Raw genomic sequence first — 13,307 nt, 5'->3', positions numbered from 1 at the left:
TTACCCTACTTTTAGGGGAGCTGGTTTTCCCCCACATTAAAAAACGGCCTTGTGCCTAATTTGCTTTGGTGGGAAAGCAAATAAATACCTTATACTCCAAAATTTCTGATTTTTTTTTTGTTTCTGATTCCAATTAATCATACCAATATTCCTATTTACCGTGTTTTCTTAAATTAGTCATCCACAAAATTTAAAATAATATATTTCGCAGACTATAAAGCAAAATCTCTGATAATCTCCATGTTTCTGTATGCATGTGAGTCGTGGACCCTAACTGTAGATGTAGAGAGAAGGATTCGGATCACAGATGAGATGCATCTGAAAGATCTTTAACATCTCACTAACACATTACTGATGAGGAAGTAAAAAAACTCTTAAAAGTAGATTTGGTTGCTTTGCTTTACGGCATATCAACCCTTTTCAAGTTATTTAATGCCAAATCCAATAATTTTGGAAAAATTTCTTATTCTTTAGGTTCTTTATGTCTTCAAATATTTATTCATGGTGTTTGGTTTGGTTGTTTTGTTTTATGATATATCAACCTTTTCCAGATTTCTTAATGCAGAATCCGGTCATTTTGATGAAGGGTTTTTTTTTTTATGTTTCAAGTTCTTCGAATATTTATTCGTCGTGTTTGGGCGTTGTGTAGAGAAACATTGTTTCTGTTTTTGGCTTTACATGATTGAGTTTTGCAAAGGATAGAGGGAAAAAAAGATAACATCAATGTATGGTGTCTTTTAGGTCCGAGGGCCAGTATCTTTAGACAGCCTGATCTGGTAGCACCAAATACTAAAAGTTAGAGAATGAAGTGGTACAGCTATGCCATGTTTTTTTTTAATTTTTTTTTTATTACATTTTCACCCCAAACAAAGCACATTGCCACTTGGGTGTAGGGAGCTACTATCAGGGGCAACAGCTACTGAGGTACTATGTAGGGAATTGGGCAGCAAGATGTCGGTTCACGTTACACTTGAACTTCTGCAGGTCAGTACAGTTGGGGAAGCAGGGGCCTGGAATGGAATTCCAAAGTCTAGCGGTTCTGGGGAAGAAACTACTGAAGATCTTTTACATCTAGGGATCTTTATTGTGTAGGGATGGGATTTAGCTGCCTGTCTGGTTTGTCGAGGGTGTTTACGTCGTGGAGGCACAAGTGCTTGCAGCTTGTCAGAGCATTCACCATTAAAATACTTGTAGAACAGGCAGAGGGATGCAACATTTCGTCGATGGGACAGAAGCTGAAGCTTAGATGACAGTTCAGAACCTATCAGATTCTCTTTTGAACCTTGTCTAGGAGCGAGAGACTAGTTGCAGATGCACCAGCCCAAATATGACAACAATACTCCATACATGGGCGAATGGTGGCCTTATAGAGGTACAGGATACTTTCGGATGTTAGTAGCTTTCTAGCATGGTAGAGAGAGTCTACCTTTTTCGCAGGTAAGGTCAAGGAGTTTAAAAAATGTACTTTCAGTCATTGGCCATTGCTATTGGTGGTAGAGAAGGTTTCTTGTAATTATTGAAGGAAACAAGTTTAGTCTTGGCAGCATTGAATGTGAACATCCATTTTCGTCCCCATTCCACTACAGATTGGAGGTCATCTTCTAGTGTTTCTGCCATTTCTTTAGATATGTGTTCATTTGTTTTCCCGTCATGCGTGTTATGGAGTGTGGTGTCATCAGCATATATACCCATCTCAGAGGAAATTTTGTCGGGAGGTCATTTATGAATATTAGGAATATAGAGATCCAAGGATAGACCCTTGAGGCACTCCCACATTTATATCATATTGTTTAGATGTACGACCGTCAAGGACAACCTGGATTTTTCTCTTATCTAAGAAGGATTTAATTATGTTAAGTATTCTTCCAGTGATACCGTATGATCTAATTTTCCTGAGGAGATCATGCCATACCTTGTCAAAAGCCTTAGATATATCTAGAGCTACCGCTCTACCCTCCCCCCTTTGTCCAGTGAATGGTATATATGTTCAGAGATTACAGTTTGGATGTCTGCTGTGGAACGAACTTGCCTATTGGTTAGTCAGAAGTTTAGCATCTGTAAGGTGATGGACTAGAGCTTGGTTAATTATGGACTCAAATATTTTGGCAAAGAGTGGGAGGAGGCTAATGGGGCGATAATTTACTGGGTCAGTTCTTTTGCCAGAATTCTTGAAAACTGGTACCACAAAAGCTGTTTTCCAACAGCCCAGAAAGCAAGATTCATTAAGGCATTTGTTGTAGAGTTTGGAGAGAACTGGAGCTACTTCAGCAGAGCACTTTTTTAATAGCACAGCCGGGATGAGATTGGGTCCACATGCTTTTGAAGTGTCAAGGTTTTTTATGATAGCATGCACCTGAGCAGGGGTGATTTTCAGATCGTCTAGCGTGGCATCTGTCTGCAAAGGAAAGTCAGGGAGGGGGTGGTTGGAAGAGTCCAGTGTGGAGTTTGAGGCAAATCGACTGGCAAGCATGTTAGCCTTTTCAGTTGCTGAGCAAACAACCTCGTGATTGTTGGTTAGTGGGGGAATTGTTGATTGCCCATAATTTACTACACAGTTGTAGATTTTCCAGAAATTACGGGTTCCTAATTTTTGTGCTTCAATGCATTTTTTGGTGGTTTCAGTAAATTCTCTCTTAGCTGTCACTATTTCTTTCTTATAGTTACTTCTAGCATCTATATACTTCTGTCTGTTTGAACTGGACTTATGTCAGTTAAATTTGAGCAGTGGCAGTTGCACAAGTAGAAGTAACCATTGGGGAGAGCGGGGCTTGCTATAAAATTTGGTCATCAAGTGATGCAAAGACCATCATACAAGGAATTGTACAGAGACAAAAGAAAGAATAGACAAAGAAAGATATCGGAGGGCAACATCTGAGAGTGGATAGGATTGGCGCTGAATAGCATGCTCAGGAAGGCAGAAGATTGGAAGGATTGGGGAACGCTGGTTTCCAGGTCATCCTTGATTCTCAACATCATCCAGATCACAGGACAGATGATGAAACTAGTAGTACAAAATTTTGAAAATCGTAATTCTCAGTTTTGCATGAAAAGAATGGTATCTACATATTCCTCATATTTTTAAGATAATTATATCCAAAAATTACAAAAATCGATAAGGTAGAAAATATTTTAATAAAGAAAATAAAAATAGAATCTGATGAAAACGATCGTAAAACACAGGAGAGTTCAAAAGGGAGGTAATTTTTCATTTTGTTTTTGGTTTTAAAACAAGATGGTGGAAAATGTTCACCTGCTAACACGATTAAAGTTGTTTTGTTCAATAATTCAATAATATTCAAGTAATATCGAGTGCATAATTTGGAAGCTACCATTGTAACTTATTAGAATTGACAAAAAATCAGTTGAAATCATTGTTTTTTTTATCTGAAAGCTCCATTTATACTGACTACGAAATCTCGTCCCAGTTTTGTAGAAGCACCGATGAAACTTATTAAAAGGTTGGTGACCGCAGCTTTTGATTACTTTACTATTCTGAAGGTCACCAGAAGCAACCCATTACTTAGGAAAAGGGATCCATAGTTGAAGTAATAAAATCATCTCATGATGAAATGGACTCCATCTACATTTTTTTTTTTTATGACTTATGGGCATCTTCCATTGCTATGTCAGAGAAAAATATTCTGAGAATAATCTATATCTATATATATATAAAAGCGAAAATGTGTGTATGTATGTTCGCTTTTTGTGTATGTCTAAGAATCCAAGAAAGGCTTTTTTCCGACGGATTCTCGAGGCCGTCACTCATTTTAAAAACTTTTTATATCACGTCTAAATGATAATATCTACGACTTAACAACGTTGGTCGCCTCTCTATTTAATTTGCCCGACTTTGAAACGTTAATTATTATTTGACATTTTCAGATCGGCACGTATTGCATTCATTTTTCGGTATAAAAAAAAAAGCGAAACTCGATTCGAATTACTGGCCGAGAAAGCTATGTAACGTTTGGTCAATGTCGGCTTCGTCATATCAGATGGTTGCTTTCATTTCGAGACAAGACACTCCCCCTAATAAACAGGGAGCTGGTTTTCCCTAAAGTTAGTTAAAAAACAAACAAACCGGTTTATTGACCTCATTAAAAACTGTCCCGCAGAAAATGTTAACTGCTGAATAGCTATTGCTTACGATCGCCGCATGTGCATTAAGCTTTTTCGTATAAAATAAATAAAAAAAACCCACTGTCCCTGCACTCAAAGCTCACGTCAATAACTCGTCAAAAACGGGCACCTGTTTTTTTTTTTTTTTCACACTTTACTATTTTCCAACTGTGCATCAAGGCTTTGTTTTTTTTTTTTAAAACAACCAACGATTTTTCTTTTCATTTACCTCAAAAACACACACACCTACAAACACCCGGGCAACGCCAGGTACCCCCCGCTAGTGTATATATATAAAAGCTAAAATGTGTATTTGCATGTATGTATGTTTGTTTGTGTGTGTGTTTGTATCACAGATTTTTGCCAGATTGGTATCATTTTAAACTTCCAACCTTCGCCCGACAAATATCGAAAAATTGTCCAAAAACGTAAATTCCTTCACCCTAAAATGATCAGTTTTCTACAGGGGAGGGGGGTCAGCAAAAACCGTCCTCTCATGACGCTTCCGCTTCTACGCATGCATCATATGACGTCATAACCTGATTTCCTTTAAATATTTAAAAAAGCGACACAATTTCGTGGATGTCGTCTTAGCTCAGTTGCTTAGAGTGCTGCCTCATTACCTAAAGGTTTTGGGTTTGAATTATGGTATGAGATGTCTTTTTAATTTTTTTTAAATTTTAATATTGAAGCAGGGTTATTCAAGCCATTTTTCACGTTTTTCAGATTTTTCTGTTTTTTTTACTTCACTTATTCTTAGGTTTTCATTAACACCCCCCCACCGACCACACACACCCAAAAACATCCGGGCAACGCCGGGTACCCCTCGCTAGTCTATAAATATAAAAACGAAAATGTATATATGTGTGTTCGCTTTTTCTGTATGTCTACAAAAGGCTTTCTTCAGAGAAGCGGTCGGTCGCCTAACAACTTTTTAAAACTTTTTATATCACATATAAATCGTAATATCTCAGAGTTAACAACTAAGCTCGCCTGTCTATTTAATTTGCTCGACTTTGGGGAGATAAATATTCAACATTTGTCGCTCGCCGCATGTGGGTTAGTCTTTTTCCTATACCATCTTGGGAAGCGTTCACGCAGTAAATGAAATGCTATCCCGCAGTCAAACTTGACCTCATTAAGTCATTAAAACGGGCACCTGCCAAATCCAAGTTATTAAATAAATTCAAACGTGTTTCCGTTAGCATCTCGCGGTGGGGCAATGGTTAACGTTGCACGTTTTTTTTTTCACACTTTAATTTACAACTTTGCCTCGAGGGTTCGGGTTCGATCCTCATACTTACCTACCAAAACCTTTTTTACCCCCCCCCCCGGAGTTTCTATACACACCTCCAAACACCTGGGCAACGCTGGGTACCCCTCGCTCGTATATATATAAACGGCAAAATGTGTGTTAGTGTGTGTGTGCATTTTTTCTGTATATCCGGCAAAGGCTTTTTTTGGGGTGGTTCTCGGGTTGGTCGCCCATTCTTATAACTTTTTATATGCTACCAAGATGATAATATCTAACATTTATGAAATGACGTCATTCTTTTATTTCAGCAACTTTTATCTTACAAAATTCGCGCTGTGAATTCGTTTTCTCTGCTACTGCTATGGCGTGACATTTGACCTAGAAAACCACTTGGGTTTTTAAATGCTTATTTTTTACTCTTCTAAGGTCCCTGCCTTTGTGGTGTCATGCTATGTTATCAGACTATTAATCTCAAGGCTTCGGGTTCGAGCCTACCTCCCTCCCAAAATTTTTTTTGCTGTTTTTTTTTTTGTTGTTTTTGTTTGTTTTTTTAATATTTAAACAAGATTTTGTTTTGATCTATGCCCATCTCAACATACATACCTACAAACACCCAGGCAATGCTGGGTACCCCCGCTAGTTTAATATATAAAAGCAAAAATGTGTTTGTGCGCGTTTGTATTTCCACCAAAAACTTCCATTGCTATGTCAAAGAGAAAAATATTCCGAGAATAATCTATAATATAAATCTCACCAGTCTGTTTAAATGTATGTATGTATGTTTGTATGTATGCCTAAAACTTTCGACAACAGCGACAGGTTTTCACGAGACCGGTATCGTTTTAAAGACTGACCCTTCGGACAACAAATATAAAAAAATTGACTAAAAACATTAATTCCTTCACCCTCAACTGGGATCTTTTCTACAGGGAGGGGTCGTTTTTTTTTTTTTCGCCAATATTTTCAAAAGTCATCCCCTCTTTTTGATTAACTAGCCTTAATCTAAACCTTCGCCACTTCTGGTTTGGCAATCAACTCAATGGCAAAGACGTCATGTTTTTGTTTTCACAGTCTTTTCCTCCTTCGTGGTATGAATTCGAGCCTGCCTGCCTGCCTGCCTACTACCACTTTTTTTTTTAAAATTTTTTGTTCAACACACACCTCCAAACACTTGGGAACGCCAAGCACCCAGGCTAGTATCACACTCAAAAATAGAGAAAGAGAAACAAAGGACATGCATAGTCCCTTAATGATGGGGCAGGGAGGGTATGCAAAAGACAAAATGAAAAAAAGTATTTTTAGTTTTAACAAAAGAATCTTCCCCCTCCCCTCTTGGACAGGTGCAAAAAGAAAAGATAAAAAAAATCTCCAGTCTGCTGCATTCCACACACTGTCTGCCAACCTCCAGCTCTTGTCCCATCACTGCAATGTTGCATCCCTGAGCTTGTCTTACAAATACTTCCAAGTAATGTGCTTCAATAAACTGATTGCATTTGTACCCTCTCGATGTAAATAGCATCAACCAAAATGGCTAGCAGAAAAATCCCACCTCTTCAATCCTAAATGCTGGGTAAAAAAAAAAACAACTTTATTTTATAGCTTATATCCTTGATCTGCTTACCTTTGGAATTCCCTGCTCCCCAAACTGCACCAACATACAGGAATTTGAATGTAATGTGAGCAAACATATTGTAGCACAACTCGTCACTTAGTACGGCACTTAATCAGAGTAACCCTCTATAATGTCTCAGTGGCAATATAACTGTTTTGGAGAAAATAAAATTAAATAAATAAAAAAAAAAAAAAATTATATGCCGGCATTTATGCAAGCCTAACAGATATACTCTAATTGCTATGGGTATTAATCCTTCTCAAAAGATATTTGATACCTGGAAGTAAAAGAACGTATCAATATGGACCTAAAAATGACACCTAAAAGTGAGTGACTCAGGGATAGAATTACCAGCCTCAAGTTTTATTTATTCACACAGAATTTCAAACATGAACAAAGAACGTTCATCACTTTTTTTTTAGATGAGGATTGGTTATTCATATTATTTGGAATCTTCGGACTACTGTTCTCATCTTTTTACGTTTTGGTCAATGTAACCTGACTTTTTTCAGGTGTATCTTGTCAAACTCTGGAATGTTTCTGTCAAATTTGGGAATTTAGATAGAATTTCGAGCAGAACTCTTTATTTACTTCATGGGGGCGGGGTAGCATGCTCTTGTTCCATTAGCCTTGACTGAATAGAGGTCCTAAGTAATTCGCAATTATATTTTATGATTGCCCACACTGAGAATTGAACCTTCAGGAAAATATCACTTTTACAACTGATTTTTCAATTTTTTGCATCGAAAACCAAGCTTCTCTCCTTTCATCATAGTTGGTCTGACCCCCATCGTGCCCCAATTGAAATGAATAGCTCTCATCTTGAAGAAGCTCCGTGACAAGCTTCTGGAACTGACTTTATCTCCTAGTGTGAAATGGAACACGTACATCAAATCTGTTGCCAATGTTGCTGGAAAAATGGTTTTATCACTCTACTGCTCCAGTAGGTATCTCACTACCGATGCAATCCTCTATCTGTATAAGAACCAGGTATGCCCTAAAATGGAGTAATGTTGCCACATCTGGGCAGGAGCTGCTCAGAGCATCCTATTTAGCCCTGATAGAGTTCAAAACCGCCTTCAAAACTTAGTAGGTAATGCCCTTTTTCTCTTCCCTGCAACCTCTTTCCCCACAGAAGAGACGTTGCGAACCTGTCTCTTTTCTATTGTTATTTTCATGGAAAGTGCTCGACTGAACTCCAATGTATGGCCCCCCCTTTGCCAAACTTTTGCAAAAAACACTCGCACTCAACAAACTACAACCACTATATATGATTTCCCCCCACTCTCTATGTGCCTAAATCTAAACGCAGAACAAAACTTTCCTAGAACTGCCCGCCTGTGGAACACTGTTCCGTTGGCCTTCTTCCCAGTTGAATACAACATGGCCACCTTCAAATCCAATATAAACAAGTTCTTATTGAGCCGTACCCACTAATAATCAAATTCTAATGATTCTGTTCTGATATTATTTACATCCTAGACAAGAGGTTAGACACAAGGTCAGGTGTGGTTTTGAAAAGCTAGCACACTTGGATAAGTCCACTCTCACCTACAAAACATACCTGAGCAGGCTCTATCAGCATTCCCTAGTAAGGGTGTCTCAGATGATTAGCAGTAAACCAAACTCCCTTCTCCGTGAGAAAGTAAAACTTGGCAGGGTAGACCACCTAGGAGTTAACAGAACAATACAACGGCAACAAGACCACTGTCAGGCTAATTTGTTATCTATTCTATGATACCTACTAGAAGAGAGAACTTGAATGCCTACTAAATACTGTCCTTGAGTGTCTAAAGTCTCTCTATATACTTGTTTGTCAGGACTACCTAGCATGAGAATACTTTTACCTACAAGTAATCCCTGACTAAATATTTAAAATCACATAGTATTTGCTGCCCAAATAAGATATCTTCGGTATGGCTAACCAATACTGGCTTTTACAAGGAATGGTGCACCTTCTCCAAGTGATGTTGCCTATCATAACAGCACTAAGCTGGGTACTTCACCAGACTAGATAAATACTAGTCCTGGAATCTAGTAAGACCATGAGACAACAAAAGTATAATATATTTAACTGGTTAACTGGCGAAAGGAAAAGTAATATTATTAACTTCTTTACTAACACAACATTTGAGACGTAAAAGGTTTACTGGAATATTTGAATATTTATGCATCTCATATAGAGATCAAGGATGAGCCCCTAGGAAGGGGGCCCTTTATTTTTGAGAACTTCAACTCAAGTAAAATGAAACCCTAATCATGTCAAACTGTGTCACATCTAAGCGAGTGGAGTGCTAGATAAATACCTATGTACAAAACACAATCGCATTAAAATCTTAATTATCACAGATAATTAGATAAAAAAAAAAATTAAAAAAAAAAGATGAGTTAAGAACGGATAATTAGGAACTAAAATAAAATGCATGACTAAAGATAAGTAATCTATTAAGACTTAGACGGAGAAGTAAAATTGTGGAACAAGTAATTTGCTTAGAAACATGTTCATATCTCAATGTAATAATACTTATTTTTTGTGGTTAACCGTAAAGTTTCAAAGCCAAGATTGGCAGGGAAATGTACAACTTTTACAAATTCCTTACACTACCAGTGTATACACAAAGGTTGTAACTAGTCGAGTGCGAGTGTTTTTTGTAAAAGTTTGGCAAGATTGGAGTTCAGTCGAGTACTTGCCATGAAAATAACAATAAAAAAGAGACAGGCTCGCAACGTCTCTTCTGTGAGAAAGATGTTGCAGGGAAGAAAAAAGGGCATCATCTACTAGGTTTCAAAGGCGGTTTTAAAGTCTATTAGGGCTAAATACGATGCACTGAGCAGCTTCTACCCAGATGTTACGCAATGCTTAAGTATGTTGTCAATGCATAGGAACTACAATTTCTATGTATACAGTCAATAGGATTTAGGGGGGGGGGGTATCAATATTTTTACTATGTGATGTACTTAATGTAGTCATTATATAAATTTGAAGTGCACACATTATAATCATTGTACATGAAGTCTGTGTAGGCAATGCAACCGTTATGTGTACAGCCAATCTGGAGGCAATGCAACCGTTATGTGTACAGCCAATCTGGAGGCAATGCAACCGTTATGTGTACAGCCAATCTGGAGGCAATGCAACCGTTATGTGTACAGCCAATCTGGAAGCAATGCAACCGTTATGTGTACAGCCAATCTGGAGGCAATGCAACCGTTATGTGTACAGCCAATCTGGAGGCAATGCAACCGTTACCTATACAGCCAATCTGGAGGCAATGCAACCGTTACCTATACAGCCAATCTGGAGGCAATGCAACCGTTACCTATACAGCCAATCTGGAGGCAATGCAACCGTTACCTATACAGCCAATCTGGAGGCAATGCAACCGTTACCTATACAGCCAATCTGGAGGCAATGCAACCGTTACCTATACAGCCAATCTGGAGGCAATGCAACCGTTATCTATACAGCCAATCTGACTTCACGTTACAGTGGTGACGTCTCTTACATGATTGTTCTTTTTATAGACTTTCTTTCTCCCCGAAGTTTGTGGATACTAGTTGATGCACCAGTGTATAGTAATAGTTGTGGCAACAGTACTGGTGGCTTTATTGAGATACTAGCATAGTGATCCGACGTTGCCCAATTAGAATTATGGTCAACAAATGTTTCACATTCCCATATTTTTACTCTCATCAAAATTGGTGAAATCGGACATTTTTCAATCAAGTCAATTGATTGCCTGCTCTAGTAGGGGACCCATCACGGTGCACCGGGAGGTGCCTTACTTATTATTTTTATATATAATGGCTTGAATTAAAGTTTAAAATGCTAAAATTAAATATCATACTCAAATTGTGCCCTAAACAGAAACATTCACTTCGAATGCGCCTCTGTCATATCTAAGAACCTACTGTAGTAGGTCGAGACTTTCAGATTGCGTGGTAATAAATGCACTTGTGATGTTAGGCTGTGTAAGTTATTAACTTCAGTTCAAATAGACCATCAGATTATATTGATTATCGATATTTATCGAAGACTTTCTGATACAAAACCTATCCAAGAACACTGCCAGACACATGAAGTTTCTTTGTGTGAAATTCATAAAACTTGGCCCAGCCATTTTTGAATCTATAGGGAACGAATTTACAAAGTTCCTTTTATATAATAGAAGAGATAGAATACTGGCAGGTGTAAGAAGTTTTCTAGCATGGTAGCGGGAACCTACCTTCTTTGATGGGGTGGGGTTTTTTTTTGTTTTGTTTTGTTGTTTTTATGTGATCAAGAACAATTTGGATTGTTCTATTGTCTAAGAAATATCTGATTATATTAAATATTCGTCCAGTAATACCATAACAGTTAATTTTCTTAAGATTTTTTTTTTAAATTTATTTAACTTTTTTCTTTTTTTTTTTTTTTAAATATTGCTAGAACTGTACCTACCTGGAGTTGTTTTACTTTCATTTTTCTATCACTTTTTTCTATATTGTTATTCTATGGTATATTGAAGCGGTTAGCTCCCAAAATGACAGCCAAATTTTATCGATTAGTTGCTTTTCACAGTAAGGGAAAATTTATTCACCGTTCAAATTTGTGAAAATATTCGTTTGCTATCAGATTTTTGGCGAATATGTTTTGCAAATATTACTTAGTTTTGAATTCCTCTGATGTCATAAAAGATATCTTCGTTTACATATTCCGTACATCATTATGACGATGTTTAATTTGTAATATATTTCAATTTCATATTTCTTAAAAGTAAAGCACACTTCTTAACTCTACCATTAAGTCTCTGTGGCAACGTCTCCTCTCTCTCTTCACGGAAAAAATCTCCAAGCAAACAGGAAAAGAAAAATTAGAAAATAAATTACTATTTGAAACATAAAAAAAAAAATTCCAGCAAATAATCAGATAGGAAATTAATATTTGCACAAATTGGTACGGTGTCATGTCACCGTTGCGAGAAAAAAAAACAAAAAAAAAAAACAACTAGTCGATTAAAATTGGTAACCATTCCGAGACTAACGCTTCAAACACTCCTTTTGTTTTAACAAATTATCCTTGGTCATTAAAACTGAATTTAAAAAAAAAAAAAAAAAAAAACTATATTTTTTTTCACGATAAATGATTTCGGTTTAAGTTTCTAAACCTTTCAATCTTTTAATAAAATGAAGGTTCAAAGTTTTTAAAGAAAGTTTTAATGACTGTCTATTTGATAATTTAAATACTTCAAAATTGACTTTCTATTTGATAATTTAAATACTTCAAAATTTCTTTCAAATTCAAACGATCACAATGCCCCTCCCGCCAACTATTAACAGAAAATTAAAATGGCTGACTTGTTTGCAAATAAACCAAAATGCATTATGTTCGTTTTAATTTACTAATGACATTTTCTTTCGAGGGGGGGGGGTACAACAAAGATGATTAATTAGTGGCGACTATTCCGAATTCATAATAGTTGGCCGCCATCAGTAGACTGCCCCTCTTTTCACCAAACCGTCATAAACAACGTTTTAAGTTTAATTTAAGTGATATAAATGATTGCACAAAAAGAAAACAATTTTTGTTTTGTTTACTTGTTTCCCCAAGAGGGCAAGTTAGACACAAGGTCGGTTTTTAATGGTAGGAGGGGGGGCACGGCAGCTCCCCCAAAATGAGTACTCTGGTTAGCAACAAAAATAATAAAAAAATGTATCAGCCATAAAGGAGTTCTCCTCCACTAACAGAGCATCAGTTCAAATACTACACTTTGATCCCGAATGCCAAGAACCCTTTTTTCTTTAAAAAAAAGAAAAAAAAAAAAAAGAAAAAAGAAAAGAATTTCAACAGAATTAAACAGAAAAAAGTACTTGATGGCTTTCAGTAAAATTACTTGTCTATTTTTTTAGGGGTGGGTGCATTTGTTTTCTTGTTAAATCGCCAATAAACGATTAATAATGAATTAAAAATTATTATTATTATTATTATTATTATTATTATTATTATTATTATTGATGACAACGATGATAATACTGATATAATGCCAACATCACGAAGGAACGACAAAGACATCTACAGGCACACTTGAAGTGGTCACACAGTTGTATCAAAACAATGTGCGCTTCTTTCTTCTACACTATCAAAACGAAATTTTGTAGTTGATAAATGAAGTTTTCAGATTAAAAAAAAAAAATTTCTACTAATTTTTTTGTCAATTCTAATAAATTACAATGTTAGCTTCCAAATTATGCAGTCGAAATTGCCTGAATATTACTGAATTATTTTTTTTTTAATCTTTAATCGTGTTAGCAGGTGAAAAATTGAAGCCATATTGTTTAAAT

General features: G+C 36.5%; 1 protein-coding gene across 7 annotated transcripts in view; it reads right to left on the bottom strand.

Annotated features, from left to right (window-relative positions):
* The window catches only part of LOC145268296 (uncharacterized), a 447,971-nt gene that overhangs the window by 415,229 nt on the left and 19,435 nt on the right, over window positions 1–13,307 (bottom strand). For 4 of the 7 annotated variants that reach the window (XM_080123709.1, XM_080123711.1, XM_080123713.1 and 1 more), the window contains exon 1: window positions 11,428–11,463. The exons of the other annotated variants lie outside the window; for them this stretch is intronic. In XM_080123709.1, coding sequence (XP_079979835.1) covers window positions 11,428–11,448 — 21 coding nt within the window. In that variant the 5' untranslated portion in view covers window positions 11,449–11,463. Of the gene's footprint in view, window positions 1–11,427; window positions 11,464–13,307 lie in introns of those variants that run through there. 7 annotated transcript variants of the gene reach the window in all.

This window comes from Euprymna scolopes, chromosome 43, assembly GCF_053919585.1.
Source record: "Euprymna scolopes isolate OS-2025 chromosome 43, ASM5391958v1, whole genome shotgun sequence".
Classification (NCBI taxonomy): domain Eukaryota; kingdom Metazoa; phylum Mollusca; class Cephalopoda; order Sepiida; family Sepiolidae; genus Euprymna; species Euprymna scolopes.
Note: the sequence above shows the minus strand (reverse complement) of the source record. Positions and strands in the feature narration are given on the sequence as shown.